The sequence below is a fragment of the Rhinolophus sinicus genome, linkage group LG01 (genome assembly GCF_036562045.2).
Source record: "Rhinolophus sinicus isolate RSC01 linkage group LG01, ASM3656204v1, whole genome shotgun sequence".
NCBI lineage: Eukaryota > Metazoa > Chordata > Mammalia > Chiroptera > Rhinolophidae > Rhinolophus > Rhinolophus sinicus.
Genome location: NC_133751.1, coordinates 147,608,623 through 147,636,590, shown reverse-complemented (window position 1 = coordinate 147,636,590; position 27,968 = coordinate 147,608,623). Strand labels below are relative to the sequence as shown.

Sequence of the window (27,968 nt, the reverse complement as noted above, 5' to 3'; positions counted from 1 at the left end):
GCTTTGCCTTCTTCCCTGTTTCACTCTGATCTTCAAACCCACACCCTGAGCGGGATCTCATCCCAGGCTCTTCTTCTGGGAAACCAGCCTAAGAGAGTTTATTAGTCTGCTTGGCTGCCATAACAAAATTTCATAGACTGGGTGATTTAAACAACATAAATTTATTTCTCACAGTTCTGGAGGCTGGAAAGCCCAAAATCAAGGCTTTTGATAAGGGCTCTTTTCCTGGCTTCAGATGACCTTTCCTCAGTGCCTGCAAGTAGAAAGATTGTTCTCTCTTTCTCTTCTTATAAGGCTACCAATCCTATCTAGGGTCCCACCCTTGCAAACTCATTTAAACTTAATTAAGTCTTAAAAGCCTGATCTCCAAATACAATCACATTGGGGAGTTAGGGCTTCCACAAATGAATTGAGGGGAATGCACAATTTAGTGCAGCAGACTGTGTTACTCAAAAATATTGATTTGGTCTTGGTCAACAGGCAGCTGAGAAAAGCAAGGTCCTCCAAGACCCCACCATCTTCCCTTCTTTTTGAACTCTCTCTTGCTTTCTTCTTTCTTACGTTTTAATCACTAATGTCAAGATCCTTTTCAGCAAAGGTCTTATATTAGCTTGTTCTCATGGATACTAAAAGTTTCTAGTGTTCTGCTGGTTATTTGAAAGACTACATTAGAAGGAATACATTCTAGTCAGGGTTTTGCTACTTACTAGTTTAAGTAGTAACTTTTGCTAGATTAAGGAGTAACCTAGAGCAAATCACTTTGTCTTTCTGGATAGGTTTTTTGGGGGTAAATGGCTGTAAAGTGAGATAACCCAGCTATTTTCCAGGGGTAGGAGGATCTTAGAAGATGGAAGGCCCAGGTTAAACCCAAAGCAGCTCAACAACGGAAGAATCTTCAAGGTACTCTGGAGTGAGAAGGATGGAGACGGGGGGTGCACCAGAGATCTCCAGGGGTCTACATTCCAGAAAAGGGGGTGTCCAGAGCGCTCCCAAAGAGCCTGGGTTCACGGAGCAGCTTGGTTTACTCTAAGCTGCCTGCTGCCAACCCTGCAGTGTTTATACCAGAATCTGGATGGTTTGCAAACCCAGATGTCAGACTTCCTGTGCGGGAGATTCTCAACTCCCTCACCCCAAGGCTGGAAGCAGGAGGAGCTGCACCGGCAGCCTCACCCCTCCTCTCTCCCCTCCCCAAAGGCAGGAATTTCTGGGATGGGCAGATGGTCCACCCCCTCCTCCCCCTCCTCCTCCTTGTTCTCCGAAGCCGGAGAGGGTAGGGCGGGGAGAACCACCGCCACTTTCCTGTCTCCCAGCGCAGAGCCCCGAGGGCCTGTACACTGTGGCGACAGGGGTGACGGAGTGGGTATCCGGGGCGCAGGGCTGGCGAGGACCTGGGAGGGTGGCTGTGCGGAGGGGGCTGAGTTTCCGCCTCCAGCGCCTCAGGGCGGGGCGCTCGGGCTGCGGCGCTGGTCCCTGAGAGCGTGACACTGGACGGCCAGCGGCCCAGTGGTTAGCGATGCTGTTGCTGTCGTCGCTGCTGCTGCTGCTGCTGCTGGGGGCACCGCTGGGCTGTGCCGAGGACGCGGACGCGGCGCTCACCCTGGAGCGCATCCTCGAGTGGCAGGGTGAGTGTCTTCGGGGCCGGAGGGACCAGATCAGCACGTCGGGGACTGGGGTGGCCAAGGGAGAGGAGAAGGGGCGAAGCTGGGGGCGGGCGAGGGCAGCAAGAGCGATCGGGTTTAGACAGTGGCCGCGTCTCTGCAGTCCTGAGAAAGCCCTGTGGATGGGCCAGTCCTGCACACGGACTGGCCTTGCACCCCTTTCTCGGAGTCCTGCACCCCCTCGCTCCCGCCGGCATCCTCCAGTCTTCAGCTGCGGACACGAGAGGCGGGGCCTGGGCTTGCAGGCCACTGGACTCAACTCTGGCCGCGCACAAGCCTGGCATAGCCGGTTAGGAGACGTTTCAAAACGTAAGCCTCCGATAGTTGTTTATTTGGGAGGACCCTCTCTCGCATACTTGATGGCAAAAAGCTGCTCTATATTGTCCCCTCGCAAAGCAAGAGCTCTAGGTTTGGGACACCACCTGTGGAGTGGCCCCAAGCGGGCCTCTCCCCTCCGCCCCTTTCCAGAAAGAACACTTAATCTTCTCTATTAACGCCTCTCAGACGAAATGGAGAAGGGGCCCTCCTGTGGCCCTGATGAGCTGTGTGAGCTGGAGCAAACTATTCTCTTTGCTCTTTAGTTTCTCTCATTAGAAAAACGAGGTCTGTGATATCCATAGGACCACTGAGGATTACGTGAGATCCTTTGGAAGGCACATGACACCCCAGTGGGTGAGAATCCCTTCATAGTTAGCCTCACAACACATCTGTGCACACACGGATCAACTCACCAAACATTTATTGAGCACCTACTATACACAAGATTCATAAAGGGCCGTTTAAAGAGACATTTAAGGCGAGGCAGTTCTTCAGAGGCCCACATTGGTGAACAACTGTGTGGGCTCCTCTGAGGCAGAGAAGCCAACATCCAAAAGTGGAAGCTCATGTGTGAATGGCGGGAGTGGGGGTGGGGGAGAGGAGTTAAGTCAACCAGGAGGAGCCCCTCTCTCCTCTGCCTGTGGGGATAAGCTTAGAGAGGGGATAAAACAAGTGTCATCAATGTCTATGCTCATTTTTTCCCCTCTCAACATATTATGTATACATTTTCAAGATATCTTTTCTGAACTGTATTCTCTAGCACTCGTAGGAGGCTTTACTGGGGGCGGGTTGAGCAATTTCTATTCTAAAATGGCCAAAGGTCAGAGACCTCTTACCTCCTTGGTCAGTTCAGTAAAAATGCTCCTGTGGATGCACATCTGACCCTGTGGTGCGATCCATCTCCATTAAGAATTTACTGTGCAGTGTTTATTCCTTTCCATTTTAAAATGTGGGCTTTGCCTGAGTACTAGGTATCTAGAGCAGGGCAGGAGCATGGAGGACAGAGGCTGGAACTGAGCCACACAGAGAAAATGCACTGGTGATCCTCTGAGCAAGGTTAACACTGATGGGCTAATCCCTTCTATATGGAGCAGACCCAAATCCTGGCTGGAGATAATTTCTAATCAGTGCCCTCTTATTGGTACTCAAGAACAGGCTGAAGGCAGAAGCATACGCTATCTCCTGTACGCTCCAGGTGACAGTTTGCAAATCTGAAGCTTGTGACATAGTTGGCACAGAGGTTCTTCAGATGTGAAAATGCTGCGACTGATGTTCTAAAGAGCATAGAGAGATTATGTGGCATTGAATGTACCAATCTTCGTACAGACTCCCCTCTCTGACTCCAATCACCCTCATCAGTGGAATTTCAAGTATAATCTAGCTGGGTTTGAAATCAAGTCTTTCCTGTCTATACTAAGATGGAAAAACAAAAGCATTGGAGGGACCTGAGATAGTGTCTACTCTCGCCACCCATTTTTCAGATGTGGAAGCTGAGGTATAGCCATGCTTTGGGGTGCCTCGGTTTACCACTGTGTTCACTGTACCACATTGACTTGCTTTTAGCCGTGATTGGCATCCACAGAACAACCAGTAGTAAATATGCACCCATTTCAGTTTCATATCCACTCATAAAGACATGTAATAATACAAGGCAGATTATTAGTATCTTTTTCATCTGAATTGTGATATGTATTGTTTGGTATGTATTATTGATTGTTCTAATATGTATTATAAACATCCCAGCCTTGGGAGGCAGATCATGGATGGTATTGTGCTGATTTTTCCATCATTGATCAATAATTTTGTATTCAAAAATCATTAGATGCAGTGTAATATAGTAGCTAAGTTCATGGGCTCTGGGAGCCAGACTGCCTGGGTTCAAATCCTGGCTCTACCATTTACCAGCTGTGTGACTTTGGGCAAGTTATTTAACCTCTCAGTTTCCTCATATGCAAAAATGGAGCTAATAATAGTATTTACCCAAGTGTTTTCCTTTTGTTTCAATACCATCACTGTGCCCTCTTCTCTGGCCAGTCCAGACTATTTTAACAGGTTGACAGCCTTAACATTTATTTACTACCTTGTTCTTGGCACCAAACTTGGCACGTCTGCAGTCTGTTTCCTACCTCTAATTGGCTATACCAAGGCCACTCATTGTGGTTCTGGAATCTGAGCCCTCCTAACAAGTGCTGAAACTCAATAACTCCACTTCCTCAAGAACCCCAGATACTGGGAGGGCACGGGGAGAATGAAGAAAGGCATCTGGAGAAGGGTGGGCATAGTCACTGTGGAGGTTGCTAAAGGAAATGAATTGGGGGCAAGTCAAAGGACTTTGACTCTACTTTGCGGGTTGAATATTATAAAATTATAAATGTGAAATGGCCTCAACCAACACAGAAGAATTTCCTCTGTAGCATTCAGCTTCCCGGCGGCAGGAGTGGAGTGAGCCCACAGCTGCATCAGTCCTTGGAAACAGTCAGTGTAGGCTCTTCTGAATGACCAGTGACCAAGGGGAGTGACGGTGCTAATGAATGTGAGGTCGAAGTGCTTGACCATAGCAGGGGCATGAGTTGCACACAGGGAAGCTGCCCTACTAGGGGCTGTGGATGAGTACATCCCCAGAAGAAGGTTATGGTAGGGCAACAAACTGTGACATGTCTATATTGGGAAACATCCGAGAGATGAAGAAATAAAGAGTTTGGTTAGAGGCATGTTGCTTAAGGAGAAAACAAATTCTGACTGGGTGAATTGTGTATTGCTGAGAAGGGTCTTGTGAGTTTGGACAACGGGGAACCAGATCATACTTTTAAGTTTAGGAATGTCGTAGTCAGTTTGGGGCTTGAAGAGAGTGATTCTGAAGGACAGCAAAGAGACCCTCTGGAAGGTTAAAGCAACTTCCCATGAAGAAAGCTGACCTGACCAGTAGGAATACTGAGGAGCAGAACATTTGAATTCTGTAATTTACTTAGTGAAAGTTAGAGAAATAGCAGAATAGAAGGGATGGTGATGATACAATGGAAATAACTAGGCTTCGAGGTGGATCCATCACAGCAGTGACCAGATCCAAGATATGGCTGTAGGCGTGGTCACTAAAGTGGAGAACAGGTAAAGGAAGGTCCTTGGAGCTGAGAAGGTTGAGAAACCCAGCGTCCAGAGCCACACAGACATATGTGTCTGAAACAAAATTCCCATTAAAAGAATACCCTAACCTAACATGATGTGTTGCTACTTTTCTAGCCTCTTCCATTCTATTTTGTTTTGTAATGCTGGTCATGACCACAAAATTGATTTGCTGACCCATTAATGAGCCACAACCTGCAGTGGAGAACACATCGGGTCAGAGCTGGGTAATCTGCATGCAAGTTCAAGGCTTTGGAGTGGGGAAGACAACGGGGCATCTGTTGGTATCACATACTGGATGTGAGAAGAGGTTCAGGGCAGGTACCCCAGGGTTGAGGAAGGGAAGAAAAGGTGCCATGTGGGAGAGGCTTCCGGACGGTGATGAGAGCACCACCTGGGGCAGCAATGGGGAGAAGTCATGACCCTGAGATTTTCCCCATAGCTTCCATTTCTAACACAAAGGTAAAAAGGCCCTTCTCTACTGCTCCTAATACTGTGTTTCCCCAAAAATAAGACCTAGCTGGACAATCAGCTCTAATGCGTCTTTTGGAGCAAAAATTGATGTAAGACCAGTCTTAAGCAGGTACTTAAGCACTCATGAAAAGAACCCCTGGCTAGCCTTGTGACCCCATAAAATAGTTCATTCTGTAACCTCTGTTTGATGGGAAGCATGTGATTTGTTTTTGTGGCAGGAGGAACAGGAGGTCAATCTCTTGCTCCCTGCAATTCCTCCTTTTCTAGTAGTTCCCACACGTTGGAGTGACTATTTTACAATGCAAAAATGTGCGAAGCTATTGACTGTTTTTTTATTGTTCTGAGTAATTTCTACACCCTGGGCAATGAGCCATTCTCCTAATCTGGAGATTTGGAATTTAAGTAAAAGCATGATCAGATACTGGTGTAGCTGCCCTTTCTGGCCATAAATCCCTCCAACTATCTGACTCTGTTTCTCCCAATCTCCACGACTCATCTCTCAGAATCTCTTCCACTTCATACTATCCTCATCTCAGCTTCCTTTCCTCAGAGCCTTTGAGAATCAGCATGTACTTCCAGTTTTCCTGGTCCTTTTCGCTCTTTCTCATTAAGCTCCTAAGCTCTTTTCCGACTGTTGCTTGTCACGGTAACTGATAGCACACAATGGGGATTTCAAGCCAATGACCAGAAAGGTTGAGCCACACAGAGAGCTCAATTGTCCCCTTTCTTTGACCTAACAATTTGCTTATTTACATCAGGTTTTCTGAAGCAATGATTCCTTTGTTTTGCCTTTTTGAACTCATCCCTATGTGATGAATCCTCATATGATCTATCAACATAATATATTTGAGACATTTATAGACCTTTGCCTCATTTTCTTTTAGAAATTATCCTTAAAAGCCTTTTAGGAGATATTTCAATGCAAACCTAGGAACATAAATTATAGTTTTTAATGGATCAAAGCAAAAAAGAAATATTATAGTTCATAAAAGAAACAAACAAAAGAACACCTTATAAACATTATATTAAGTCACTTAGACAATAATGTTTTATAAAGCCACTTAAGAAACATGGAGGAATATTAGAATTTCTATGAATTGGGTTATAACGAAACCGAGCTACAGAAAACAGACAAGTGACACACATGACTTTTTAATTTATGACACTTTCCAGATTACTACAGTTCCAAAGAAATAAAGAAATATACTAATGAAAAAAGTTTTACTGTGCCAGGTTTTTGGTATCTGTTCTTGAGAAATTTCAATTGTGAAAATATAAACAGGAAATTCTACATGGTGAACCGTAAACGTTGTCCTATTTTGCTGCTATTTTGTACTATCCCTGTTCAAAGTTAAGATTTTCTTTTCTCTTATTAACATTCATAAAGTGGCCATGGGGACTGAGGTAATCCTTATCAGGGTGCAGTGAGGCCAGCACTATTATTAACTCATTGTGCAGATGGGGAAACCAAGGCAGATGCTCTTTAGTTTCAAGCAGTTCTACCCTAAAAGAACTACTCCACAGTTTTCCAGTCTCTTTCCTACAGCATTAGTCTTGTCCAAATAAGAACATGGATGGCTTCATGGGCATGTGCCAGGGCAGTCTCATAGGGACCCATGCTCAGAGGGCCTCGCACTTGGGGTTTTATGCTCTGTGGTTTGCGAAGTCTTGAAATTCTCAATAATTTTTACCTTTGAATCTGTGCTTTGGGCATGACGTCCCCATGGGACAGTGGAGCAGGAGGCAGGGACTTAAAGCGTCACCTCCAGCTCAGTCTTACTTCCCCACCTCCCCTGGCTGGGTTTTCAGCCTCCCCCTTCATGCTATTGTCCTCTGCCCACATGGCAGCCAGGTTGCTTTGGGGTTGGGAAACTGGAGGCCCAGGACCTGGGAGTGGATGGCCAGTGGCATCGGGGGGGTAGGGCAAGGAGGTGACTGTCCCCACTGAGCTGGCAGCCCCACTGTGTGTTCAGCAGGAACTGAGTGGGAAACTGTCACCTAGCCCCAGTCCAGGTACGGAATGCGTTCCCAGCTATTTCTGGCATGGAGGTAGCAATCACTCACGGACCCCTGGAAAGGAGAGATTGACTTAACTTCCCTGTTCCAGCCACGGCTCTGCAAATTTCATTCTGTTCTGGGCCCTGCAAATTAGGTAGCCAGCCTGAAGCATGAGAAGCATGAGGACAGTTATGGATTGAATTGTGACCCTCCTCAAAATGTGTATGTTGAAGTCCTAACCCCTCAATATCTCATAATGAGATCTTATTTGGACATAGGGTCTTTACAGAGATAATCAAGTTACAGTGAGGTGATTAGAGTGGGTCCGCATTTAAAATAACTGAAATCCTCATAAGAAGGGGAAATTTGGACACAGAAGTATGCACAGAGAATAGATGATATCAAGAGCACAGGGAAAAGATAGCCAACTATAAGCCCGGGAGAGAGGGCTGGAACACATCCTTCCCTCACAGGCCACAGAAGGAGCCAGCGCTTCTGGCACCTTGATTTTTGACTTGTGGCCTCCAGAGCTACAAGACAATGCCTTTCTGTTGTTTAAGCCACTCAGTTTGTGGTACTGCGTGATGGCAGCCTGGGCAAAATAATACAGGAACTAACAATATACCTATATCTACCATTAAAAATTGGTTTTGTTTTTGTTTCGATTTCTATCTCCCACTTAAGTAAGTGTATTTTTTTCTTAAATGGGTATGTTTTCAAATCAGTTAAGATTGGCTAGCTCATGTAAATACTTTTGCTTTCAATGATGTCAGATCCTTTCCAGGGTGGTTTTGTTGGTGGTGGAGTTCTTTTGTGGGTTTGTTTGTTTTGATGACCAAGTCTTTGAATCATATTTCCTGGGGCTTCCTCATGCAGGCATTTGTGAGAGAAGTTTAACAATGTTCTCTGTCTTACTGTGTCTTGCCATAACTTGCTCGTTTGTAATGAGGCTCCCTGACAACTGAGATGGTGTATTTTTAACACAGTCTGTAAGATGACAACAGAGCCGCTGTGACTAATGATTTTTACACCAGCGATGTCTGTCCGATACTTTACGGTTAAATAAACACAAAATGATGTAGGAATAAACTGAAAGCTAAAAGGAAAAAGAAATGCTTTCAATTCAGTTTAAAAATTCATTGGTAAGATACAGAGGTAGAGCGAACAACTCTGGAAGAGATAAGAAGATTTTCTGCAAGGGTCACTACTGCCAAATAAGATAGACAGACGGGGAGGGACAGGAGAGGGAAGGAGAGTGGCAGGGAGGGGCAAGGACAGTCTGAAAGGGTTAACCCACTTTATACAGGGGTTGGTAACAGGCAATTTGAATCCTCACAAAACTGGAGCCCAGTGGAGCTGATTAAGCCAGGTTTCGTTTTTCCCCCCACAGGTGAGAAGAGTATTGTATGCCTCATGAAACTTGCAGCGATTTGGGGAGATTAGAGCAAAAGGGGAAGAGAACACATAAAAAGATTTAGCAAGAGGGGTCCTGCCATCCTGTGGAGGTGGTGATTATCCAGGTTCAGAAGCTGCAGGAGAATAAAGAAGGCTCCAAGTCAAGGACAATGCTAGGGCAGAGAGAGAGAAGGAAGTTCTGAGACAGGATGAGGAGATACTTTAAAATGTACTTAACTTTTTAGTTGATTAATAGAAAGCTAGGAAGCCACAGGCTTTGTTAGGAGCTGTCAAATTGTTAAGAGACAAATACCAACTCTCAGATGATCTGGTATAAAATGCAAACATTCATGCAGAGAGGGCCAAGAAGGGCAGGCACATTTTTCACTTTGCTCTTTCAAGTACAATGCACATGCTGCATGGTGCAAGCATCAGAAAGTCCTTGCTTATTGGTTTGGAAAGTCATGTGAAGAATTCAGATATTGTGCCATTATTCAGCCGTGATCAAGAATTGATTTGGCCGCTTAAAACACCCCTTTCTGCTACAGAGTAACCTAAGTAAGGAACACAATCAGATCTGACGCCATTGTTCCCTGGACGGGACAAACACAAATTTGTGTAGCTGGAAAAGGTCACTACATCTCAAGAGAGAAGCTGCTCACCTTTAGATCGGTTACAGGGCTGAGATGCCCTTCCCACTACCTCCTGGACTCCTTCCGTTCCGAAACTGAAATACTGTCGGAGCAGCAAGGAACTGGGCAGATTCGAGATGTGATTCGGGGCAGGAAGTGCATGAGCCCAGTACCAGCTGTGTGAGTGGATGGAGTAGCAGAGGTTTAAACCCAGGGGAATGGGGCAGGAGATTGAAACTGGGTTGCAGTTGGCAAGCTGTAGCTTCCTAATAGCTTGTCGTCAATATTGCACCTCTTGTGAACCGTGAATTTGAATTTTTCCTTCCAGTTCCCTGAACACGGAACAGCACAGAGACCAACTTGGAATTTTGTGTGTGTATTGGATTAGGAAGTCACTGTCATGATGTAATTTATTGAATACCAGGAAGGCCTATGTTTGCCTAAAATCCACTGTGAAAACAGTATTTCTTTAGGAATTGTTTTGTTTCAAATGTTTTTTATGAAAAGTGCAGAAATCTCACCTACAGCTCAATACTTCAAACCATACTTTATTCACTTAACATCTCAAACCTTCAGCCAGTTCTAAGAGCTGTTTAAAGCAGAAGGGGACAGCAAAAGGCAGGTGGAGGTGATCGGAGGGGTGCTGATAATGAAGTGGGAGGGCCTCAAGAGAAACCTCCCCCAGGTCCCCCACAGTTGGCACCATTCGAACAGACAGCTCAAGCTGTAATAACAGTCCCAGGCTTTAGACAGCAAGCTCATGCTATCCTAGGAATTGACAGGTATCTGGCAGCCAATTGAATACCTGATGCCAGAAAACAAGTCACTGCAACTACTTTTTCCAGAATCCTCACATTCCATCAATCACCAAATCCTGTCATCTCTTCCCCCTTTGAATTCTCTCGCTAGTGACTGGAGTCTAACCATTCCCTCTCTTCCTTTCTCATCACTACCATTTGAATTGACACCTTCCATCTCCCTTGATGGATCACAGAAATAGTCCCAGACTGTTTTCCAGTTCCACCCATGGACTCTCTCATCCATCTAAATGAGAACTCTTGTAGAGCAAGAACTTGGACTTCTGCCTGCATGCCTATATTCTCAGCTCCTAAAAATAGTGCTCGACACACAGTAGGTGCTCAAAAAATGTTCTTATTGAATGATTCACCACTGTGATTCATCATCCACACCACAGCCCCAGTCATGCCTTCTCTTGTTCCAAAAGCTCCCTTTTATCTCAAGAAGAATATACAAATTTCTGAATAAAATCCAAGTTCTTTATAAAATGACCCCAAACCACCTCTTTCCAGCTTCATATTCTATGATCACCAATGTTTTTTTCATATCTAGGCTCTCATCACCCTAGAGCTGATTATTTTCATCACCTCTGAGCTTTGGCGACATTCACTCTGTCCAGAAAGCACCCTTGCCTGACCCCTCACCTCTCCATCTATAGACCTTCTCCACTATGTTGAACTCTCTCTGTGTAATGAGGAAAAGGCCTCTATGCTAGACTGGTTCACCAATGTACCTCCATGTGTGACAAATATTAGGTCCCTAATAAATGTTTGTTGAATGAAAATGTGTGTGTGTGTGTGTGTGTGTGAGAGAGAGAGAGAGAGAGAGAGAGAGAGAGAGAGAGAGAGAGAGAGAGATTTCTTTATTCTAGGTCAAACTGACTCTTTTACCCCTGGCTTCTACCTCATTATGCTTATACCCATTATGTCAAAATATATTTTGGCGTTGAGTTATATTTTTTCTGTACATTTCATGATGTACTGCCAAGGAAAACATCCGTTTCTTGAAAGCAAACACTATGACATATATATCCTTCTATCTGCAGGATTCCTAACACATGCCATATTAGGCACTCAATAACTGAAGTTTCAAATCTCCTACTTTAAATTGCAACAATCTACAGCAGTTCATTTTCTTCTTTCTAGATTATAAATGAATGTATGTAATTAAAGCTAGATCTAGACTTATGAGTATATGCCCCTTACTGGTATACAGGTATAAAACTTCTAAGATAAAATGAATTTGAGGGAATAAAATGTAAATGATTCAATTAAATGAGTTTTGTAGTCCCATCCAGCTCTAAGGTTCATGGTTCTGCATTTATTCATAAAGTTAGTCTTCTCTGTCATGTTTATATTCTTCCCAGCGCTGTTCTGCTGTCCATTCCGTGGAAAATGGGCAGTTATGTGTGTACACACACCCTCCACTCAGAAAGGTCTGATGACACTGAGGAGTCAAGTCCACCTCACTCGTGACATCAGCTGAGGATCCAGTTAGGTGTTTTAAATTTTAGTCTATTTTCCTTTTTTGAATCATTTGTTTTTAAGAGTTTCTTTTAAGTGCAATTATAATGTTTTCTATGGAAATGATGGTACTCCCGTCTTTTCGTTCACTAAGAGAAGTCACATGATTCTAGAACAAATAGAAACAGTTTCAAGAGACAGATACTTAGGCAAGCAATTTCTCTCTTTCTCCCTAGCAGCCTACACAGTGCTACCACATAGCCAGCACCCAATGAATGCTTGTTGAATGAATGAATGAATGAATGAATGAATGAAATAATATTCTATATGCAGTCATGAAAGGAACACCCTAACCTTAATTTCAACACTTGATCAAGGAAACATTCTCCACCCATTCCTTAGAAAAATACATGCTGTGTTTCCCCGAAATTAAGACCTAGCTGGTCAATCAGCTCCAATGCATCTTTTGGAGCAAAAATTAATTTAAGACCCAGTATTATATTATATTATATTATATTATATTATATTATATTATATTATATTATATTATATTATACTGGGTCTTATATTATAGTAAAATAAGACTGGGTCTTATATTAATTTTTGCTCCAAAGGATTCATTAGAGCTGATTGTCCGGCTAGGTCTTATTTTCGGAGAAACACGGTATTATCCTGTGGAGCCAAAGGGTGAGTCTAAAATGATTTCCTTAAAGGAACTAGAAAGCAGATACACTGTCTTCCATGGATTTTATTTTTTTAAAGAAGTATGAAAATTAGTTGATAAGTTACTTCTAGTAAATCAATTCTTTTCCTCCCCCCTAAACTTATAATTATGAAGGGAAGTATAATAACATTTTGCTGCAAGGAGATTTAGTAATTCTGGCAGTACTTCATTAATCACTTAATCAGTGTTCAAGCAGAACTGATGTCCTTGACATATGTAATCAATCTTGATTCCTCCTACATCTGATTTTCATTCTTTTTGAGATCTGGCTACAGACACTAAGGATAGGTGGCTTATTTTCACATTATGTTTTTGTTACAGACAACCCATATTTACAAATAACAATACTCAGAATATTGATACCTATTGGTCTCCTCATAGTCCATTTGAAAACAATTGTTTTCTCATCAATGAATTTATGGAGATTAATGGTTCTAGGACCAGATTCTATTATACAGCTTAATGGGAAAGTAGGCTCGGGTCATTTTTTAGCTTAGCATCACATAGTATTCTTTTGGAGATGACAGGTTTATTGGTATTGGTAAGCCAGAGCTACTTGTTTATGAAACATTCTGAAGAACTTTTCCAAAGCTACATTCTAAAGGCAGCCAGGCATGGAAATGTAATAGCAACCCAAAAATGAGCAGCATGGGATTAAGTTTGTCTAATATCTTCTGCTTTGGAAAGGTATTTTTAGGATTACTGGCATGACTACTGAAGTTCTCATTCTATCACTCCTTTTCTTTTTCTTTTTTTTTTCTTTTTTTTTAAGTGTGTTTTTCCAGGACCCATCAGCTCCAGGTCAAGTAGTTGTTTCAATCTAGTTGCGGGGGGGGGTGGGGGGGGGGCGCAGCTCACAGTGGCCCATGTGGGGATTGAACCAGCAACCTTGTTGTTAAGAGCGCCGCGCTCTAACCAATGGAACTAACCGGCCTCCCCAACGCCTTTTCTTTTACCACTTCGTAATTTGGATGTTTAAAAACATTATTCCCCCCAAACTTTTTTTAATTGTGATATATAATTTCCATGTCCACTTACTTAGAGACCATCCACCTATACACTGCTTGTCAACATCATGTATTTCTCTTTCCTATAAAAGAGCTGCAGTATAGACTTTACAGATAAATGTAAAAGATGAACAGATGAAGACTCTTAATTCATAGTTGCACATATTTTTGAACAAACAAGACAAGAATGTTGTTATCTGGCTGTTTGAAGCGTATTTTTTTCCTCCATAAAAACTGATAGCATGGTATTTGAGGATTGTTTAAAACTAAAAGTCTACACCCAGCATATGCTACAGAAACTAAAGTAAAAATGAGCTTCCATGCTAATGATGAAGGAAGAGACTTGCACTCTAGAGGTGTTCAACCAAATCTACAGCTGGATCTACAGACCAAGAATCAGGAAGACAGAGGGATAACATTAATAACAGCAATAACAACAGCTAGCATTTGCTGAGGTTTTCCCATGCCAAGGTGGTGTGTGGTGTGCTGTTATTTAATGGAATTAAATGGGTTATTTAACGGAATACTCTTAATGGCCCTGTGAGGTCAGTAGCATACTTATTTCCAGGTCGTAGAGGAAAGGCAAGGCTCACAGAGATCAAAAAATTTACTCAAAGTTACAAGCCTAGTCTTTGGTGGGCCTGCCTCATTCCAGAGCTGTCAACCACTAGCCAGGTTGTCTACCCACCTATCTCAGGTTTATAAACTGAAACCCAGAGGGCTGAAGTCCAGCCAGTAAGTGGCAGAACTGGATATATGTGAATATATATATATATATATATATATATATATATATATATATATAATATCGATGCTAAACTACATAGCAATTATAGTAAAATAACTATCCTTTAGTAAAAAGTTAATGGAACTCTGGGCTAGCTAGAAAGTAATTAGTAAATTACAACAGAGATTAAGGTTAACATTTTACCCTGGCATGGAAAGGTGAAAGGGAGAGTTGTAGAGAAGGTTAATTATCAGAATCTACATCACATCGGCAAGAGGTAGATTTGATCTTGAATGACTGTTACTAATAACCATACAGACATGGGCTTCATTAGGACAACAAATTTCCTGATCTAAATGAAATCTCCCTAAAACCATTCATTCTCTGCCCCCCCCCACACACACACACCAGTACACACTCCCTTCTCTTTTCCTCTGATGTATGTTGATTAAAGCAATTTTCTGACAACTAATTTAACACCTCAAATAGATGGTTATAAGTAAAGTTATCAATTAGTAAATGAAATATAGCTTTAATTTATACATTGACAATCCTTTTTTTTAACAGTGTCTTAAATGATTTTTGTTTACTTAAGTCAGTTCTTCTTGACCCCAGTAACTTTGGAAAAACCCAAAGGACTTTTACTAAAATGAAGCATTGTTCCCATGCACTAATATGTGAGGAGGCTTGTTCTACACTGTTCCGATCCCCTAGAAGGCCTCTGCCTTCCCTGCTATGCCCCTGCCACCTGACATGAGTTGCTCTAAACCACAGCCATTTTAAGGGAACCTGATAATGTCCCTTCAAATATTTGAAGATTGGACAGGAAGTGAAATGTAAGAGGAGAGCCTAGCTAATGGGAGAGCGAGAGAGCTCTTGGACTTGACCAGACATTCTGTGCTGAGCCACCTCAGCAGCCAGAGGCCTAAGCAGCAGCTGCCAGCATGTTTAATAAACATCAAGCACCTTATTGAGCTTCTACAATGTGTTCAGTCTATTCTGTGCTTAGACTAAAGAAGTTAAACATAGTTTCCACCTTCAAAAAACATGTGAAAGGATGAATTCATAATTGTATAATAGGTGTCTTCCAGGCCAACGACTTGAGGTAAAGTAAGAGAGCAGGCAGGCAGCTAACACATGTTCCCTGGTTGGGCCCACCCAGCTTTTCCACAGGAAACTCATCCAGATCTCTTCTTCTGGGTCTCAGGGGTTGGAGGCTCAAGGGCATACCACACAATGCTTACTTTCTCCACCTCACCACGTGGGGCCTGTGTGCTTTTACGGTTCTCAGCATGCTCTTCTACCTCTCATGCTTCTAGGTGTGCAGTCTCAGCTAGTGTCCTGGGCACCTATCTGCTGTGGCCCGTCCCACCCAACAAGACTGCTCCTGCAAAGAGGCCATCCCCACAGCAAATGTCCCCACCTTTCTGCCGCTGACAGAGCCAGCACAGAAAGCAAATGTGGAGAAGTAATTTCTCTCACCAGCATGGTGTCTTGTATCAAGACACAAAGCAGCACTTCACATCTATCCTTTGGGTTTTCTACAGGAATATGATGGTAGAAATTTTCATTTCAGTGGGTCTTGATTCAGCTGCTATATTGCTAACATTCAGGAACTTGTCTGAAGAAAACCAAAGTGTCCCCATACCTCTGGGCACCCAATGTCCCTCTCCTTCAGCCCTGAGTTTTTATTACTAATGCCTGCTCTCTACCCAGCTGTGGCGAGCTCCTTTTCTCTTATTACCGTTCCTGAGTGGATTGACAGGTAGCCCTTGTTACTGTAGGGCCATGTAGTTCTGAGAACAGAGGTCTACATCCATTTAATGCTCAGCTCCAATAAGTCCATCTATGCTTCCCAAGAAACTCCTCTGCTTTGAGCAAATAAAACCTTTCTGGTGGGCCCTTCCCCCCACATCAACTGTGCAAATCGGCTGCCAGTTGTGACATATCACACTTAGACATGCAATGCACACTGAGATCCTCGTGACCCTGGTTAGTTATATATGAACCTTTCATACCATGTCTTCTATTTTGCTGTTTCAGATAAAGGAATATTCATTATCCAAAGTGAGAACCTCGACAAATGCGTTCAAGCAGGCAAATCTGTTCTGACCCTGGAAAACTGCAAACCAGCAAACAAGTACATGCTATGGAAATGGGTTTCAAACCATCGCCTCTTTAACATAGGATGCAGCGGTTGCCTGGGCCTGAATTTATCTGATCCCCAGCAGCCGTTAAGCATATATGAATGTGATTCCACTCAGGTGTCCCTGAGGTGGCGCTGTAACAAGAAAACGATCACCGGCCCGCTCCAGTACATGGTCCAGGTGAAGCATGACGACACGCTGGTGGCCTCATGGAAATATCTTCATAAATGGATTTCCTACATGTCAGGTGGTGGAGGCATTTGTGAATATCTGCACAAAGGTAAAAAGTAATTCCAACCAAAGTGCTCATGAAATGATATAGTTAGAAAGTTTGCCCATAAGTAAAGATTTGTAAAATACATTACATGAAAGAGGCACACAGCCCGCAGAACCTCAATGGACTTCTGCTAAATACATTTTAGTTGCTTACTCGCTTATTGTAAAAGAATTACCGGAGCCTGGGAATGGATTTGCTAACTTCTGCTAAAGGAGCAGAGCTTCTCAGAAGTTAAAGGTATCGGAGGAGGAAACATTTAACTTTGGGAATCAGTGGAAAAGAGGAAAACAGGAAAAGAGTGAGAAAGAAAATGAAGGTAGGAGGAAAAGATCTTTGCAGTTAAAGATTTGGCAGGGCGAGTATAAGAAAGTCTCCTGCCACCATCTCTCTTAGAGAAACTCAGTCTCATGGATGGAGTGTGCCTGCAGAACAACTCAGGGCCTCCAATGCCTGGATGGCAACCATTGGAAGGTCAAGTGACAAGGCATTTAAATACAGACTTGTCAGGGGTTATTTGGTGTGTGCCAGGGAATGGGAAAGCATGGTCTGGGAGCTGGGAGGGCTTTCATTTTTCATAGTTCTGTAATACTTGGCATTTTTAAACAGAAAAAAAAACAATAGAAGAAAGAAATGAGCATAGTTAAATTCTGACGCCCCAACCTTGTTTCTCAGATTTTGTTTTGTAGTGCTCTTCATTCATCCATTCATCTATCCATTCATCATCTATCACACATTTACTGAGGGCTGTTTCTCAGGCATAGTGGCCAACAGAACAGATGTGGTCCCCACCTTCATGGAGCTCTGTAAAATTGTGCCTTAAGGAGAGCATATCTTTCTAAGAATCTGTACCAGTCCTAGGAAGCAGAGCAAGAAACTACTAAGATCCAAGGCAGGACTTCCTCCTGTACCTACAAAACATGAGTAAAAAGAGATGGAGCTAAGAACAAACTATTTTTAGGACTCACTGCAATGAAGCAAGTGCTGCAAACCTGCAATTCTAAGGAAGAACTGACATTTTGCTTTATGTTAACATTTTAGCTATACACCCACACTCACTTGCACACAGGGGAAGACTGAAGAGAAGGCAGGGACTGAAACCAGAGGCTGTGTCCTGAAACACCAGTAGTTCCTAAACAGCCTTAACCTCTAGCACTGGTGATGCTGTGTGAGCTTAGTCCAGCCCCTGCTAATTGTGGGAAAGTGGTTGAATCCCCATAGCCAGTCCTTTCCCTCCAGGACCTATCGCCTTATTTGAGGGTGGCCCTGATCCCTCTCACCACAGTAACTAACCCCCGGTTGAGGCATGAAAAGGTGTTTCCTGCTGAAGGCCAAGGATGGTGGATTATTGAAATACTCCGAGAAACCTGCCAGCTGGCCATCTTGGCACTGTCGTCTCTCCTAGATGACTGTGGAGGCCTCTCTGCCATCTCACTTTGCCCGCTCACTGCGAGGGCCCTGTTTGCCAAACTGCACCCCAGTGAGCCTTTAAAAATGGAAATCTGATCATGTTTCTTCCCCATTCAAAACTGTCTAGTGATGTCCCACTAACCTCATGGTAAAGGCCAAAGTCCATGACATGGCAGAGCCGGCCTCTGTGAGCTGGCGCTCCAGTACTGCCCTGATTCCACCCCCATCGCACCTCCATGCTCTTCCACATTCATCCCGCACACGTTCTTGTCGCAAGTTCCCCCTAAGTGCTGTTCCTTCTGCCAAAACAACCCTGTTCCTAATACTTGCTCCTTCACTTTACCTAGTTCTTATTCAGAGGCCTTCACTAACCACCAATCTTAAATAGGGCGCCTCTACCTCTTCACACACACACACACACACACACACACACACACAGGTCATTGTCTTCTTACCTTATTTTGTTTTTCATCACGGTACTTACTGCTACAAGAAATGATATGTTTACTTGTATATTTGCTTTCTTGTTGCCTCTCCTCACTAGAACAGAAGCTCCCTATGAAAGGGAACTTTTGCTGGTTTGTTCACTATTATATCCCCAGGGCTGGACACATTCAATACTCAATAAGTATTTGCTGGATGAACAAATTCATAGAAGCACTTGAAGTTCCAATGCTGAATACTGATGCCTTTGGGGACTGGAAGATATTTTAAAGTAAAACCTCCATTAACTTTTTCGCTTTATCCTTTCACAAACATGTATGCTCTGTAGCAGAGCACCACAGTGAATAAACAAGTAGGATACATATATGAACACTCCATGTATGAGCATATCCTCCAAACCCAGCACTAAGTCTTGCCCTTGTACGCTCGCTAGACAGTAAGGTCCTGAGGGTTGTCTGTGCTATTGCTAGGGCTATAGGTTTTGTAGGTTTTCAGTCACTAAAAAAAAGGCATTCACTCTATGACAGTTTCCAAAGATCAAGGTGGCATAATACTTATTTGAATTTGTCCTTTTTTTTCTCCTAGATGTGTATACACTCAAAGGGAACGCCCACGGGACACCATGCATGTTTCCCTTCCAGTACAACCACCAGTGGCATCATGAATGCACCCGGGAAGGGCGGGAAGACGGCTTACTGTGGTGTGCCACCACAAGCCGCTATGAAAGAGATGAGAAGTGGGGATTCTGCCCAGATCCCAGTAAGAATGAAATCTTCTCTTCTTCATATGTCATGAATGAATCAAGGATGATGAGAAAGTTATCTGTATCTAAAGAAAGCACTGAGATTGATATATTGAAGTCTGAATATGCAGTCTGATTCCATTTACCCAGATTTGATTTGGGGTTTGTTTTTGCCTTGAAAAGACAATCCTGACGTATATTCCTTTTCTTTCCTCACGTTCTAAAGATGTTAATTAGCCATTCTTCATTAAGCTCAGTATATAAGGATGCTTTAACCGGAATCAAATTATAATAGTCTGTGATCTCATTAATCCTGGCTTCCAGGCAAAATACTCAAAACAAACCTGAATGCATACAAAGTTCAGTTATCCTTTCAATCTATTTTTTTTTTATGAGTTGCCTCAATGTCTCCATGTCCAGACTGCTTGTCTTGCCATTGTCAAGTCCAGGGATCAGCTGGCCCCTTGACGACCTTTCTAAAATGGCAGTTGCCCTCATTATTTCTCGGCAATGACTTCCCATCTTGGTCCCTTTTCCTTACTACTCGATTTCTAGGTATAACCTTAAAATCTTTTCTCTTCTTAACTTGATTTTCAAGGTCCAGTGACAGCTGCAATGCTATAACATTTATTTTTCAGTTGGTATTTTATTATTTTATTTTATTTTTATTGAGCTAAAAGTTTTCCAATGGTTCCTAAGTATTAGGGAATATTTACATATACCTTCTGCTTTCTATATTTAATTTCTTTCACCTAGGTTCCTGAGAGTCAGAGAGTATAGCTTTTACAATCTCCTTCTCTTCCATGCCTACCTCCTCTCTACAAATATAAATAAATTTGAACCAAAAGCAAATTGAAGAGATTAACTTGAAAGAATCTGATTTATAAGTTATCTATAGAATTGTTTTCTAATCTAAGAGCCAGTATGGCGTAGAGAATAAGAAAGAGTATAGGCTCTGAAACCGGGAAGACCAAGATTGGAATCCTTACTCCCAATGATGAGATCTTAAGTTTCATTTTCTTTACCATAAAATAGAGATAAAACCAGTACCTAATAGGGTTATTGAGAGGATCCAATTAAGTAATGCATCTCGGGCACATATCATCGTACCTGGTACATGATAAGCACTCACCCGGATTAACCGTCATCATCATCACCATCATTATCATCATATCAGCATCAAACCTAACTTATCCTGTTAGCGTACACTTCTGAATCGATGACCCTTCCTCTTTATTGTCTGCCAATAGCACTAAGGTAGGTGTAGGGGTGAATACCAAGAGTGTTAGGACTTACGACCCTCCCTTCAAAGACCTTGGCATCTAGAAGAATACAGGACAGACAGATTTGCTCTATGCCAGAAAATGCAGGCTATGTCTGCTATGATGCTCTACAATCACCTGGGGAGAGGGGGCAGTTAAAAATGCATATCCTAGCCCCCTCTCAGGGATGCAGTGGGTCCAGTGTGTGAGACCCAAGCATCTGCATTTTTGACAAGTAGCCCAGGTCATCCTGCTGCAGATAATTCTTCATCAGACAATTCATAAGCCCGGTTTCAAAGTCTATAATTCTATGCAACATACTATATCTATCTATCTATATTCAGGCATGATATTAAGACATTTAGGGTTTTTTTAAAAAAAAGACATGTAACAACCAATATGGTATGTGCTTTTGACCCATCCAAGGAGGGACCTTAATGTGAGGGTTAGGAGACCAGGAGTCCCACTGCTGGCATTAACCCCTTGGCTGCTGCAATGTGAGGAGATGAGGTGGAAGGGGAGGTACAGGGGAGACTAGGGCAGCAAAGGGCACTCAAGGAGCTCAGAAGAGCAGCTATTCACGAACCAGGGTGAAATTATTTCTTTATTGAAAAATACTGTCAGATCATCAGCCTTCTCTATCTAAATTTGAATGCATGTATGTGCATGCAATCCCTAAACTTCTTGGATTCTGAATTAGATGTCTTATTATTAGCATCATCTTCTCTTTCCATTTCCATCTCTAATAGATGTCATTATTAAAAAATAAGTAAACCAATACTAATAAAATTAACGTGTATATCACTTTACCCTAATACTAGGGACATTTTTTTTTAAACCACAGTATTTTCCTGGAGGTTCAGCAAAGAGCGCTGTCCCCACCATCCTTTGTCACGTTAGCCAGTTATGGTTTTCCAGGTGGAAGCCTGTGTTTAGTGATGCTCAGGGCTCCTCCCTCTCCATACCATCGATTTGTTCAGCTTCCTACAGCTCAAAGGCTTCCTCTGACAGCCTGCCAGGTTCCAGCTCTCCTGACCTTTACCATAACCAGCAGAGAGCATGTTTATCTCTACAGTACTGAATTACAATACCAATTTTCTTCCTTTCTCATTACTTTTGGTTCCTGGTGGCCAACATAACTTAAAATGATGTGTCAGAGACTGAAATTTTAGCAAGCTGCTGATAGCTCTTTCCATTCCATGGGGATAAGATATAGAGGACGGCATGGACTAAAGATTTGTCCTTCTGCATCTCATCTTTCTTACATGGAAGTATTTTTAGTATCTCAATGTAAAATTATGCTTCCTTTTTTAAAAAGTTGATAGTAAGTGAGCAAAAACTTAAATGTAGCATTAATAAACACAAACACACTAGCAGTGAGGGATGTGAGAAAACATCTGTGACTATAGATCTTCAGGAACAAAGATGGTCTATAGGAATCTCTCTGGGTTTGTTTCTAGGCAATTCTAGGACATGCTAGGCCCTTCTTGGTTGTGTGCTTTGTACAGCTGGAGAGTCATGCTTAGTTAGTTTGAGATTTTCTTTTAGGATTTCAACATCCGGAATGATCTGATTGTCCTTGAACCTGGCTACGTACAAAGTATGGTGTGTGTGTGGGGGGGCAGCTTTCTCCCATGAGGCCTGAGAGGTAAAGCCTTTGTAACTGCTTATGATCAGGCCTAAAACAGTATCCATAGGTTTTTAAGAGGAGTTAGACTTCTCACTGGTAAGGACAGACTTGGAGGATAAGAGAGAAAGTGGGGTGTTAATTAAGACCCCAGCTTTCTGCATAGCTAAATTAATGGAGATACAGATTTGGGAGAGAAAACCAAGCGTTCAGATGGGGACATGTTATATGTTGAGTCGAGCATGTGGAGATGTGGAGTAGGCAGTTAGACATAAAGGTCTCTATATATTTGAGAGTTACAGGAGAGGGATTTATGGGAATAGGTTAGATAGTCTGGAACGTGTATAAAACAAATAAGAAGGGGTTTCAGGGCCAAGTCTTAAGACCTCAACGTTTAGTTTGAGTAGAGAAAACTGAACCAGCCAAAGAGATCGAGAAAGGCCAGCCATAGAGGTAAAAGGGTGGCCAGGCATGTGAGTCAAGAACATAGAGTATATCAGCAAGGAGAGGGAGGGAGCTCAGCTTGCCAAATGCTTTCAAAGGGCCTGATTTGACAAAGTCTAAAACTAAATGTTTGCTGGGTTTGGCAATATGGAAGTCATTGATGACCTTAACAAGATATCTTCTAGTTGCCAGATTGAGTGCGTTAAAGAGTAAATGGAAAAACAGAAAACAAGGGAACACTTCCCAATTCATTCTATGAGGCCACTATTACCCTGATACCAAAACTAGACAAAAACATCACAAGAAAACTACAGAACAATATTTCTTATAAATATAGATGGAAAAAAACAAACTTCAACAAAACACTAGCACACAGAGCCCAACAACATATAAAAATAATTGTACACCATGAACAAGTGGAATTTATCCCTTTATGCAAGATTGATTTAAAATCTGAAATCAATTAATGTAACACCCATATCAATAGGATAAAGGACAAAAACTACATGATCATACAGAAAACATTTGACAAAATTTCATACTCCCCCATGAAACGAAAAACACTCAGAAAAACTAGAAATAGAAAGGAATTTCCTCAACTGATGAATAAAATCTATTTTAAAACAACACAGCCAGTATACATAATGGTGAAAGACTGAATGTGTTCCCCCTAAAATCAGGAATAAGACAAGGATGTCTGCTCTCATCATTTCTATTCAACATTGTACTGCAGGTTCTAGCAAAGGCAAGTGGACAAGAAAATGAAATCAAAGGCATCCAGATTGGAAAGGGAAGTAAAACAATCTCTGTTTACAGATGACATGATCTTGTGTATATAAAATCCTAAGGAATCCACTAAAAAACTATAAGAACTAACAAACACGTTCAGCAGATCACAAGATACAAGATCAATATATAAAAATCAGTTGTATCTTATTACAGTAGCAATGAACAATCCAGAAATTAAATTAAGAAAACAATTCCATTTATAGTAGCATCAAAAAGAATAAAATACTTAGGCAGCAATTTAACAAAAGCAATAGTGAAAACTTATGCACTAAAAACTACAAAACAGTTTAAAGAAATTTTAAAATACTAAATCAGTGGAAAGATATCCCATGTACATGGAATCAGAAGACTTAATATCGTTAAGATGGTACTATTACAGCAATCTCTATCAAAATTCTAGCTGGTTTCTTTGCAGAAATTGACAGGCATATCCTATAATTTATATGGAAATTCAAAGGACCCAGAAGAAAAAAACAATCATGAAACACAACAAAGTTGGGGAACTTATACTTCCCAATTTCAAAACTTATAAAAAGTTACTGTAATCAAGACAGTACAGGATGGTCAAAATGGAATAAAATTGAGAGTTCACATTTATGGTTAATTGACTTTTGACAAGGATGGCAAGACAAGTCAATAGGGAAAGAATAGTCTTTTCAACAAACAGATTGAGGAGGAATGGGGATTGACTGCTAATGGATACTAGGTTTCTTCTGGGGGTGATGAAAATGTTCCAAAATTGACTGTGCTGATGGTTGCTCAATGTTTTCACTATACTAAAACCATTGAATTCTATATTTTAAATGGGTGCATTCTATGGTACATTACGTTATATCTCAATAAAACTTCGTTTTTAAAAAGAGTAAATGAGAGATGAGGAATAGGAGATAGAGTATAAAAGTATGTGACTAAGTGGGGTAGAGAGAAGACAGTGACTGGATGAGGAGGCCAAGCGAGGGAGTTTTGTTGTTTCTTAGTTTTTAAGGACGAGGCGTGGTCAGCCATCTTTGTGTGCATCTGGAAATGATCTAACAGAGAGAGGTTAAAGATACAGGAAAGTGAAAGCAACTGGTAGAGTACATATGGTCTCTCAAAAGACAGATTCTCGGTGGACAGACTGGCCTTTCATAGATGTAAAGACAGTTTCTCCATTGGAGGGAAGAGGGAAAGATAATACAGGTCCAAGAAAGTTGATGGGTTAGGTGATGGAAGCAAAGGAGGAGAAATTAGTCCAGTGCTTGTGGGCTTTCTCAGAGAGGGCAGGAGTGAGAGGTTTGGACAAGAGGAAAGTCACGAAATGGGAATTGTGGCTGTGGGTGAGCAGACTTACTAGAGAAAACTAGTAATGTTTCCAAGTGGTAGTGAGGGTGGTTGATAATGAATTAATCAGAATGATTTTCCTTGGCAGTGCTCATCTGTTAGGGCAGGCACACAGAAGGCAGGGATTGAGTTCCTCTATTGAAACAGTGTCCCCTAAAGTCACCAATGGACTCAGTCCTCATCTTACTCAGAGTCAGCAATAAGTAACAAAATTGACATCATCTCTTTCTTGGGTTTCTGGAACCCACACTCACTAATTTTTCTCTTTCTTGTGTGGCCATCACTTCTCAGCTTCCTGGATGGCATATTCTCCTTTACCCAATAACTTTTAAATGCTGATGGGCAAACTGGAGGAATAACATGAAAAAGATGGAACATGGTACCTGCTTTCCTGATACTTACATTTTATCAGAAAATAAGCAAACACAGATAATCAACAATAAATCACATAATGCATCATTTCAATTTCATTGTGATCAGGGCTACCAAGGACCACGTAAGGCATTGAGAATGTATAGCAAGAAGTCCTGACTTGGCCTGGTATCTCTTTTACGTGAGATTTATCAACATAGCACTTTACAGGAAGCACATATTCAATAACTATTTGCTGAGTATATAAAAGAGCAAGTGGAGACGGAAATAGTGACTTTGCATATTGGAGTTGCTCTAATGGTATATAAGAATTCATTTTTTAAAGAATTCAACAATTTTAAAAAGTGGCAAGAAACAGGACACCTGGGAAAATGGCAAAGCTGTATCCTTAAGGGAGAAAAAGAGGACACATTAACAGAGAAAAGGGGATGTCTGCATCTCAGTCATAATCCATGATAAAAACCAGTGCTGACAGAAATACACTTTAGTTCATTAAGAAAGGTGCATTTTGGGAGGGAGAATATCACCTATTTATAACATTATGCAAACGATTTGGGTAATTTGTCATCAAATAATAGGAGATTCAAAGATATACACACACATTTGCTTCTTGCAAGGAATTCATGATTTAGCAACAGAAGAGATCATATAAAAACAACCAAAAATGCAAAGAAATATAACAATAGGATTCTAGCCCTTAGATTCTAATTTTTCAAGGTAATTAAATGTACGTGAGACACCAGCCTTCAAACTTGCATTTTCAGTGGCTTGGAAAGAGAGATTATATATGAAAAACCTAGAGAACTAAAAATAAATGAATGCAAAGTCCCCAGGCCACGATGCAAGCCTGTGCCAAGTGGGTTCCCAGGGAGCAGTCTCTGAGGCAGAGACTAACCTGCAGGAGGTTTCTTGGGCAGTGTTCTCAGGATCGATACATGTTGGAAAGCAGGGAATAGAGCAGGATTGGCGGAATTGTGATGCAGGCCTGGCTGACCCTATAAGGTATTTTCAAGCTAGATTTGCCCCCCAGTTGGGATGAGAGGAGGGGTTTCTAGCCCTGACCTGACCAGTCATGGTTTGCCAGCAGACTTTGAGAAAGCAGAGTAACATTGGGCAGAGACTCTTCAACCAAGGAAATCCTTGAAGAAGCCTTAATGTTGAGAGATGCCTGCTGGTAGCTGGGGAGATAAGACCTTTAGTCCTGAAGGGATATCAAGACAGCACATCACAGCACCTGGCCCAGGGTAGCATTTTCATTCCATTTGTTACCATAAAACCTTCCACTAAGATCCATGGAGTGACATGCAGCCCACCTAGAGAAGCAGAGAGATGACTAGTATCTGCCTACACAGAAGTACAGATGCTTATATTTTAGTTAAAACCAATTTCAATGACAAATGAACTTACTTAGGAGAATACGAGCGCCTGTTGCAAACATTTGACTGGAAGTTTTCTTTCAATTAAGCTTAAGAACAGGCACAGATAATCCAAAACCAAGGGAAATCTAACAAAACTAGGCTATATAGAGGAGATCCAAGATGGCAGAGTAGATAAACACTGTGCCTGCATACTTCCATGAACACATTAAAATTACAACTAAATTATGGAACAATTAACCTGGAGAACCACCTGAAGTCTGGCCAAACGGAAGACCTATAACTGAAAATACAAAGAAGCAGCCACGTCGAGACTGGTAGGAGGGGTGGAGATGCAAAACGGGCCCCAAACCTCCATGTGGCAGTTGAGAATCAGGAGGGATATCTCCACAGCACAGGTTCCCTCCAGAGGAGAGAGAGACCCCACATGAGGCTCCCCAGCCCAGAGTACTGGTGCTGAGAAGAGGCTCCCCTACAATATCTGGCTGTGAAAAACAGAGCGTGTCCCAACCATCCAGGTGGACAAAAAAGCTGCAGGAAACCCAGACATCCTCTTAAATGGCCCATGCACAGACTCTAACGCGCAGGCACTCACCCTGAGCTGAGAGATGGTGGAGGGACGGTGACTCGGAAGGTGCTGGAGGCATACGGGGACAGACTGAGGTGTGTGGCCTCAGTATGAGAGCCATTTTTCCTGTGAGGGGTCCTGCTTCCACGGAGCCGGCAGGTGGGTGCCACCTTTTCTGTGTTGAGCCCACCCCCACAGGCCAAATCTGAATCTGATTGGTCTGGTGAGCTCTGCTGACTCACTGAGCCCCGCCTCACCCAACTCCGCCAATGCCAGAGGCACTTTCTTCACGAGCAGCCAACCCCACCCACAATGCACTCTTTCTTGGAAAACTAGCAGAGTCCAGCAGGCCCCAGGCAGGCTGCAACTGCCTCAGTGTGCTGAGACTTTCGCTGACTCACTCCAGGCTCAGCACTGACACCAACCAGAATTTACATTAACCTGGTGACCACAACTCTTTCCACTCTAGTGACTCCCTAAGATCCTGCCTCACCCAAATTGCATACCGCATGAGGCTCTATCAACAGCTGAACCTTAAAGGAGCCAGCAGGTGGCCAGGGTATCCTGACTTTTTGTGGAGCTACCCCAGGCTGGGTAGTGGTGACAGCCATCCTCAGTTCATAGCATGACCTCTCCCATGTGCCTCCAGGTTTAGCACAGGCAGCAAACAACTGTGGATTGCTTTATAGCTCCTATAAGGTAGCCCCTGACCAGTCACAGAAAGTGGGTGACCTGGGCCTGCACTAGAGCCCCTCCTAAGAGGCCCCAGAACCAACATACTTGGAGGTTGGCTTCAGACCACAGCAAAGCACCGCCCAGTTAGCACCACAAGAGGCACACACAAAGGGGAGTCTCAACAGGGACCAGACCCACTAGGTC

The 27,968-nt window shown here is 42.6% G+C and overlaps 1 protein-coding gene across 1 annotated transcript in view; it reads left to right on the top strand.

Annotated features, from left to right (window-relative positions):
* Positions 1 to 1,207: 1,207 nt before the first annotated feature.
* The window catches only part of PLA2R1 (phospholipase A2 receptor 1), a 99,435-nt gene continuing 72,674 nt past the window's right edge, over positions 1,208 to 27,968 (top strand). Inside the window, 3 exon segments of the mRNA XM_019727258.2 lie at positions 1,208 to 1,622; positions 16,358 to 16,741; positions 19,175 to 19,348. Of these exon segments, the coding sequence (XP_019582817.2) occupies positions 1,514 to 1,622; positions 16,358 to 16,741; positions 19,175 to 19,348 (667 nt within the window). The 5' untranslated portion in view covers positions 1,208 to 1,513.